The sequence below is a fragment of the Rhinopithecus roxellana genome, chromosome 6 (assembly GCF_007565055.1).
Source record: "Rhinopithecus roxellana isolate Shanxi Qingling chromosome 6, ASM756505v1, whole genome shotgun sequence".
NCBI classification, from domain to species: domain Eukaryota; kingdom Metazoa; phylum Chordata; class Mammalia; order Primates; family Cercopithecidae; genus Rhinopithecus; species Rhinopithecus roxellana.
Genome location: NC_044554.1, coordinates 97259684 through 97268930, shown reverse-complemented (window position 1 = coordinate 97268930; position 9247 = coordinate 97259684). Strand labels below are relative to the sequence as shown.

General features: G+C 51.1%; 1 protein-coding gene across 1 annotated transcript; it reads left to right on the top strand.

Moving 5' to 3' along the window:
• Positions 1–6070: 6070 nt before the first annotated feature.
• On the top strand, positions 6071–7946 carry TMEM270 (transmembrane protein 270). The gene is made up of 3 exons (XM_010387469.2): positions 6071–6172; positions 7049–7477; positions 7633–7946. Exons 1-3 carry the CDS (start codon positions 6101–6103, stop codon positions 7927–7929), a joined length of 798 nt encoding a protein of 265 aa, XP_010385771.2. The 5' UTR covers positions 6071–6100; the 3' UTR covers positions 7930–7946.
• The last annotated feature ends 1301 nt before the right edge of the window (positions 7947–9247 follow it).

Genomic DNA, 9247 nt, shown 5'->3' with positions numbered 1-9247 from the left:
GGGATGGTTTGACGACTTTATATCCCTTTAAAAACATTTTAAAAGTATTTCCATTCGTTTTTCTTTAAACATTTTTGAATTAATTTTAAGGTAGCAAAGATTTTTCTTTACATTTGGCAGTGGGTTTTTTAAAATTTAAATTTCAAAATCATATCGGGTTCCAAGTGAATCGCCTGAAAACCGTTTGATTGCAATAATGATTTCCACACATTGGTTTGTGAATTAATAAAATTTTTGCACCCTGAGTGGTTTCTTTTTACAAATTTGCACTTATTTGAAAGTAATTTTGTCCCATTTGTAGCTTATTTTGTTTTGAAAAATTCTTGAGTTCCTTTTCCTTCACAGATACTGACTTCATTACTCATCAGCTTCCACACGCTGCCAAAGGCCCCTCACAGGCTCTATTTCATTGGTTTCTCCCCACAACTTTCCTTGCCCGGTTCTAAGTATTCTCCAGTTTTATAGATAAGGAAATGTGGGGCAGGAGCTCTTGTACTAGCTCACTTCAAACCCAAGTCTGTCATCTCCGAATCAATTTGTTTAACCAGGATACAGACCTTTATACTTTCATTGCTTTTTAATTATTATTTTCGCATGTAAGTGGCTTGGATAAAACCATCTTTAGAAATAAAAAATACAGGCCAGGAGTGGTGGCTTACACCTGTAATTCCAGCACTTTGGGAGACTGAGGTGAGAGGATCCCTTGAGATCAGGAGTTTGAGGTCAGCCTGGGCAACTTAGTGAAACCCCATCTCCACATGCACACACACACACACACACACATACACACACACACACACACACACACACACACAAATAGCCGGGTATGGTGGCGCACGCCTGTAGCTTAGCTACTCAGGAGGCTGAGGCAGGAGGACCATTTAAGGCCTAGAGTTCAAAACAACCTGGGCAACATAGCAAGATCCCCCTCTCTAAAATATTAAAAAAAAAAAAAAAAAAAAAAACAGAAAGAAGAAATACCAAGCTCCAATAAGTATACAGACATATTTATCCTTTTTGCATATTTTCTGGCAAAAAAAAAAAAAAAAAAAAGTGAAGATTTGAAACAAAATGAAGTTTTAACTTAGGAACATGACATAATAAAAGATTTTGGTCCTGATCATTTCTTTGTGATTTTTGCCTCCAGCAACCCAGGCATGACGAGACCTGCACAGGGCGAGTTCCTGGGGATGACGTGACCTTGCTGTTACCAGGAAACCGGCCTCGCAGGCCTTGGGGACGAAGCGAGTCATTGGGAACTCTCCACCCACTCGCGCGGGGCGCCCAGGCGCGCCCCGGTGTCTGCTGCCCCCGCGCGGCCGCCCTGCAGTCCTGCACCCTCAGGGGGCGCACGTGAGAGCCGATGGGTACCCGGGCTGGCAAAAGTCAGAGGTGGGCTTCCTGCTTCTCTTCTCACCCTGGGTCCTGGGGCGGAGAAGGGCAAAGGCCGGTGAATGGCGCCCTCCCGGCGTTGTGCAAGGCAGCGGCTACTGATAACTGGGGTTTCCCGCCTGGTCCTCCCTGCTCACCTGCAAAGTGAAACTCCAAGGCCACGCAGAGCAATAGTGCATGGATGGCCTTGAACCTGGTGCTGAATAAGAAAGAGAAGGGCGCGAGCGGGGGGAAGCTTTGGACTGAGGGTTCAAGGCTCCCAGTTCATCTACATCGGAGGCTTCTCCCACAGCAGGTCCTGCTGCCTTCAGGTGCAACCTGGTAGGTAGGGCCGTTATTCATTTCTTTCTTATTTTTGGACAGGATCTTACTTTGTCACCCAGACTGGAGTGCAGTGGTGGAATCACGGCTCACTGCAGACTTGACCTCATGGGTTCAAGTGATCCTTCTGCCTCAGCCTCCTGAGTAGCTGGGACCACAGTTATGTGCCACCATGCCTGGCTAATTTTTGAATTTTTTTGTAGAGATGGGGTCTTGCTATATTGCCCAGGCTGGTCTAAAACTCCTAGGCTCAAGCAATCCTTCCACCTCCGCCTCCTAAAGTGCTGGGATTGCAGACCTGAGCCACTGCACCCAGCCGTCATTTTTTTCTTCTTTTCTTTTTCTTTTCTTTCTTTTTTTTTTGAGACAGAGTCTCGCCCTGTCACCTGGGCTGGAGTGCAGTGGGCATGATCTTGGCTCATTGCTTGCAACCTCTGCCTCCCGGGTTCAAGCAATTTTCCTGTCTCAACCTCCCGAGTAGCTGGGATTACAGGTACCCGCCACCATGCCTGGCTAAGTTTTTTGTATTTTTAGTAGAGATGGGGTTTCACCAAGTTGGCCAGGCTGGTCTAGAATTCCTGATCTCAGGTGATCCACTGGCCTCAGCCTCCCAAGGTGTTGGGGTTACAGGCATGAGCCACCGTGCCCAGCCAGCTTTCATTTCTTAATTCAAAAAATTTACACAGAGTTCCTTCTGTGCCCCTGGCACCGTTCTAGGCATGGGATGCAGCAGTGAGGGAGGTTCACGGTCCTTGCCTTCAGAAGTGGCTTGGCAGGAAGGTGAGAAGGCAGGAAGATGAGAAGGCGATCCCGGGGTTTCTGGCTTGTGGGCCTGCGTGTTTGGGACTGCTGTCCCTCAGTTAGCTTAGGGGACATCCTGAGTTGGTTTCACTCCCCAGCAGAGGCTTCTGACCTCTGACACTAGATATCCAGGCTTCTGTGGGCACCTGTTCCTGTGGTCTGGGCAGCCACAGAGCCACAAAGAACCCTGGCTAGAATCTAGCTTGGGGACCAAGACCAGGGCTTTGGTGGGGGTAGGGAAGGGCAGGTGACTACAGCTAGGACTGAGACATGAGCCTAGCATTCCCATGGGGCCACCGTAGGGGCTGTGGGGCAGAGTGAGGTCTCTTCTGCTCTAGCTCCCACCCTGACCATGGGAAGTGTGGTCAGTATGAGGCTGGAGATATCAGCTTAGCCTCTGTGGCGGTGGAGTTCTGGGACAGGGATGCCAGGTGATGGTGGCAGCAAACCAAAGAGAGGAGGGAAAACAAATTGCAAATCCCAGTCTCAGCCACCACTTTCTTTCTTTCTTTTTTATTTTTTGAGATGGAGTCTTGCTCTGTCACCCAGGCTGGAGTGCAGTGGCCTGATCTCGGCTCACTGCAACCTCTGCCTCCCGGGCTCAAGAGATTCTCTTGCCTCAGCCTCCTGAGTAGCTGGGATTACAAGCGTGCACCACTATGCCCAGCTAAGTTTTATATTTTTAGTAGAGACTGGGTTTCACCATGCTGCCCAGGCTGGTCTTAAACTCCTGGCCTCAAGTGATCCGCCTACCTTGGCCTCTGAAAGTGCTAGGATTACAGGCGTGATCCACTGCACCCGGCTCAGCCACCACCTTCTGACCCCCAGCAATCCCTTTGCCTCTTTCCCCAAACCTACTCCTTCTTTTCCCACCCCCACTTGGGCAGCACTACTCTCTGCCCTTCACTCAAGTCTCCGGGGTTGGGCGTATCCCTGACTCATGTCTCGCATTACATCTTTTCCTGTTCATTCCTCTGTCGGGATGCAACTCTCTATGAGTCTTTCATGTTTCTGTATGTCTTGTGAGTGAGGCACTAATGGATTGCCTTTTGCCCTGGACTTTCTTTTCTAGGATATCTGTGTATCAGACAACCTTGGAAGATATAGTGTCTCCTTCTGGGGCAAAAGGCAGCCCTGCTTACTGTTCATTAGAAAAGATTTGGGTTCCCTGGCCAGGCGCGGTGACTCATGCCTATAATCCCAGCACTTTGGGAGGCTCTGGCAGGTGGATCACCTGAGGTCAGGAGTTCAAGACCAGCCTGGCCAATGTGGTGAAACCCTGTCCCAGCTGAAAATACAAAAATTAACTGGGCATGGTGGTGCGTGCCTGTAATCCCAGCTGCTCAGGAGGCTGAGGCAGGAGAATTGCTTGAACCTGGTAGGTGGAGGTTGCAGTGAGCAGAGATGGTGCCACTGCACTCCAGCCTGGGCAACAGAGTGAGACTCCATCTCAAAAAAAAAGAAAAAAAGAAGACTGAGCAAGGTGTCTCCCGCCTGTAATCCCAGCACTTTGGGAGGCATTGGCGGGTGCATCACCTGAGGTCAGGGGTTTGAGACCAGCCTGGCCAACCTGGAGAAACCCTGTCTCTACTAAAAATACAAAATATTAGCCGGGTATGGTGGTAGGCGCCTATAATCCCAGCTACTTGGGAGGCTGAGGCAGGAGAATCGCTTGAACCTGGGAGGCAGAGGTTGTGGTGAGCTGAGATTATACCGCTGCACTGGGTGACAGAGCAAGACTCCATCTCAAAAAAAAAAAAAAAAAGAAAAAAGAAAAGAAAAGATTTGGGTTCCCTAAGCTCAGGCCACCTCTCCTGTAACACACCCACCTCAGATACTGCCAGGCATCATCAGGCCCTTGTCACATCACCCTGTGGGATTTGGGGCTCAAGGAATGAATGGAAAGTACTTATACTCTAGTTCACTGCTATTGCCATGAGTAACGTTGTCTTTGATCTCTGACCTGGGAGTCTCGTGTCTTCCTGTGGCAGCCATGGAGCTCTGGCTGGTTAACTTGCTAGCATGCAAGTGGGCATCGTCTCAGATCATCTTGGGTCTTGACATCCTCCAATTCTATCTGTTGTACCTGCTACAGATTTCTGGCCTCTGTTGTCTCCATTCCTCAGCCCAAAGCTCCCGTCATTACATGTGCAGCGGTTTATTTGTTCTGGATTCCTTTTTGCTCTCCCTACCCCAGAGTCCTCTGCCTCAGTTTCCATGCACATTGCTTGAGCCGCCTGCTGCAAGACCCCCACCTGACCATCTGCTGGAGGGCTTTCTCTGGTGTTTGTGCTGATGAGGTCGGAGGTTCAGGGGGAGTTAATGTCCAACAGGAAGCAGACAGGTCATGGAAGACAAATACCCCAGTATTCATGCTCCTTGGGTGGGGTGACTCTGAGGTGTGTTCTGCACCATTTCCAGGGGATTTTGGGGGTCAGCCCCAGTTGTCTGAACCCAAACCCTCCTCATGAACTCATCTGTCCCTTCCTTCCTTCCTTCCTTCCTTCCTTCCTTCCTTCCTTCCTTCCTTCCTTCCTTCTTCCCTCTGTCTTTTCCTTCCTTCGTTCCTTCGTTCCTTCCTTCCCTCGTTCCTTCCTTCCTTCCTTCCTCTCTCTCTCTCTCCTCTCTCTCCTTCCTTCCTTCCTTCCTTCCTTCCTTCCTTCCTTCCTTCCTTCCTTCCTTCCTTCCTTCCTTCCTCAGAGTCTTGCTCTGTCACCCAGGCTGGAGTGCAGTGGTGTGATCTCAGCTCAATGCAACCTCCACCTTCCACGTTCCAAAAACCTCCTACCTCAGCCTCCTGAGCAGCTGGGATTACAGGCTCACACCACCACGCCTGGCTAGTTTGTTTATTGTATTTTTAGTAGGAACGGGGTTTCATCATGTTGGTCAGGCTGGTTTCAAACTCCTGACCTCGTGATCCACCCACCTTTGCCTCCCAAAGTGCTGGAATTACAGGCGTGAGCCACCGCGCCTGGCCACTTGCCTCACTTTCTGACTTCCTACGGATGCTTGCAGGGTCCACTCCCTAAATAAACTCCTTGCACTTCAATTTTTTTCTTTGTTTAGAGATAGGATTTTGCTCTGTCACCCAGGCTGGAGTGATCCTGGCTCACTGCAACCTCTATATCCTGGGCTCAAGCGATTCTCCCACTTTAGCCTCCTGTGTAGTTGGGACTACAGGTGTGCACCACGATGACTGGCTAATTTTTTTGTTTTTTTGTAGAGACAGGATCTTGCTATGTTGCCCACGCTGGTCTCAAACTCCTGGCCTCAAGCGATCCTCTTACCTTGGCCTCCCAAAGCACTGGGATTACAGGCATGAACCCCGTTCCTAGGCAGCACTTGATTCCTGTTCCAAGATCTGGGAAAATCTGACCCGAAGAAAGCTTTGCTCTAAGACCTCCTTGGCCTTGTTGGGGTCAGACGTGGACTGAGGTTTCAGAGGAAGCAGTGGAGCAGCAGGGGCCAGGTAAAGGCGGGGAGTCTCTGGTGGCAATCGGGTCTCCATGGTAACTTGGCCCCCACCCTGTGGCATCTATGAAGTCACCCTGCTTTTTCCAGCCAGAGGAGGAGTGGGAGGCCAGACATGGAGGCTGTTCCTCCAGTCAGATCCAGCCTTTTGGGGATTCTGTTGCAGGTTATAAGGCTCACAGTGCTGGTGAGTGGGGGCTGGGGGTAAGTGGGGCGGGAACCACACACCAGGCCCTTTACAAAGCCGCCTCAGAGCTGCTGGACCCAAGCCCTGCCTGTCCCATCCAGTGGAACTAGGTAGCTGCTTGCCTTCCAGAATAATCTGACAGCTCCCAGAAGCCCCACTCCAAACTACAGTGCTGAAATTTTCTTTTCTTTTCTTTATTTAGAGACAGGGTCTCTCTCTATCACCCAGCCTGGAGCACAGTGGTGCCGGCTTAGCTCATTACAGCCTCCAACTCCCGGTCTCCAGCAATCCTCCCCCTTCAGCCTCCAAGTAGTTGGGACTATAGGTGTGCACCACTACGCCCAACTAATTTTTGTATTTTGTAGAGATGGTGTCTCACTATGTTGCCCAGGCTGGTCTCTACTTCCCCGGGTTCCGGTGATTCTCCTGCTTCAGCCTCCTGAGTAGCTGGGATTACAGGTGCCCACCACCACGCCTGGCTAGTTTTTCTATTTTTAGTAGAGATGGAGTTTCATTATCTTGGTCAGGCTGGTCTCGATCTCCTGACCTCGTGATCCGCCCGTCTCGGCCTCCCAAAGTGCTGGGATTACAGGCTTGAGCCACCGCGCCCTGCCTGAGATCGTGTTTCTTAAAAAAAAAAAAAAAAAAAAAAAATCCAAATCCAATGGAAACGAACCCAAATATAATATGAAACACCTTCTAATGTTCCCTTCTCAGAGGGGAGTCCTTCAAAGTGGACAGAGTTCATCCTTGCACATGTAGGGAGCTGAGGCCTTGGGGTGGGGATCTGACTCAAGGTGGTCCAGCAGCTTCACCTCTACAATAAAAGTGGGGATCCTGGCCAGGTGATGATTGTCTCTCTCTCTTCTCCTGCAGCTGGTTCAGAACCGACATCGCCTCTATAATTTCCTGCTCCTCAAGATCAACCTCTTCAACCACTGGGTATCAGGGCTGGCCCAGGAGGCCCGGGGGTCCTGTAACTGGCAGGCCCACCTACTCCTGGGAGCTGCAGCCTGCCTGCTGGGCCGGGCTCTCCGGGCTGGGCTGGCTCTGATCCAGGTCCCCGTGTGGCTCATGCTACAGGGACCCAGGCTGACGTGGGCTGGCATGTGGGGCGGCATCAGGGCCCTGGGCCTGGCCTTGCTCAGTGCCTGGGAGCGGCTGGGCCTGTCTGTGGCCATCTGGACAGACCTATTTTTGTCATGTCTGCACGGCCTGATGTTGGTGGCCTTGCTCCTGGTGACAGTGACCTGGAGGGTGTGTCAGAAGGCCCACTGCTTCCGACCGGACAGGCAGCTCAGTAAGGTGGGTGGTTTCGGGGTGAGACTGGGGTATGAAGGGCAGACCTGGGGTGTTGTGTGTGGCCAGGGCTGGTTGGGCTTGTGCGGGGGAGCCACAGCCGAGCAGTGTAACCCTATGAGCTCCTAAGGGCCACCCGCCCATCTGTCTCCCTGTTCCAGGCCTTGCAAATGAACTGCGTGGTGAGGAAGCTCCTGGCACAGCTGAGACGTCTGTATTGGTGGGTGGAGACTATGACTGCCCTCACCTCCTGGCACCTGGCCTATCTCATCACCTGGACCACCTGCCTGGCCTCCCACCTGCTGCAGGCTGCCTTTGAACACACGGCCCAGCTGGCCCAGGCCCAGGAGGTTGAACCCCAGGAGGTCTCAGGGTCTTCCTTGCTGCCCTCACTATCTGGGTCCTTGGACTCGGAGTCTGGACTAGTTTTGTCAGAGCAAGAAACTCCCAGAGCATAAATGTATCCCCATCTGCCTCTCCTGGTCTGGCCTGGCCTACGGTCTCACTCCCTCTTCCCTAACGGGCTGGAGAGATGTTGTGTGAATGATGTGCATGTGTGTGCGTGCATGTGAGCCCAGGACTGCCTCTGGGAAGGAAATTACATTCTGTCAGCATCTTCTGTGGGCCAGATATCAACTATCTCAGACAATTTACTGATAATCTGGTTTAAATCTCCTAGCAACACAGGCGTCAGGTTTGATGAGCACCATTTACAGCTGAGAAAATTGGGCCTCAGAAGGTTGAACTTTCCCAAGGTCACAGTCTGTCAAGGGCAGAACCAGCACTGGGTCTCTAAAGTTTTTGCTTCCCAGAATCCTTAACTTTCTCTAGGTGCGTGCCCCTGATTCTCAGAAGTATTGGTGCCCAGGGTTTTAGGGGAGATGGGCAGTTAGAGACTTTGGCCTCTGGGGGGTGCCAGGGCCTCACATTTCAGAGATTTAGAAACTTCCTTTGAGAAACAGTTGTGAGCCAGGCTTCAAGGAACCCATTCATTCATGCACTTGGCCATTCATCCATCCACCTATCCACCTGCACACAAAAGCATCCACAGAGCCATCCATCCACCCACCCACCAATCCAATCATCCACTCATCCATTCACCTGCCCATCTACCCACACATCCATCCATCCATCCCTCCACCCATCCATCCATCCACTCATCCACTCATCCATCCATCCATCCATACATACATACATACATACATCATCCACCCACCAACCCATACATCCATCCATCCATCCCTCCAACCACCCACCCACTGATCCATTTATCCATCCACCCATCCATCCACCCAACCACCCATCCATTCACCCACCCATCTACCTATCCGTTTAATCACCCATTCATCTATGCATTCATCCACCCATTTGTGCATCCATCCATCCATCCATCCATCCATCCATCCACCCACCCATATATCCACATACCCACCCATCCATCCATCTACCCACCCACTGATCCATTTACCTATCCATTTATCCACCCACCCACACATCCATTCACCCACCCGTCTACCTACTCATCCACTCACCCATTCATCTACCTATTCATCAACCCATTCATGCATCTATCTATCCACCTACCCACCCGCCCATCCATTCACCCATTCATCCATCCGTCCATCTATCCAACCAGTGATCCATTTACCCATCCATCTATCCACCCACCCACCCACCTATCCATTCACCCACCCATTTGTCTACCCATCCACTCGCCCATTCATTTACCCATTCATCAACCCATTTATGCATCCATCCATCCACCCACTCATCCAT

Excerpts from the sequence above, each read along its gene's own strand:
- TMEM270 (XM_010387469.2), top strand. The coding sequence starts at position 6,101 with ATGGAGGCTGTTCCTCCAGTCAGATCCAGCCTTTTGGGGATTCTGTTG. Across the intron at positions 6,173-7,048 it reads TTATAAGGCTCACAGTGCTG|CTGGTTCAGAACCGACATCG; the intron begins GTGAGTGGGGGC and ends CTTCTCCTGCAG. Across the intron at positions 7,478-7,632 it reads CGGACAGGCAGCTCAGTAAG|GCCTTGCAAATGAACTGCGT; the intron begins GTGGGTGGTTTC and ends TCCCTGTTCCAG.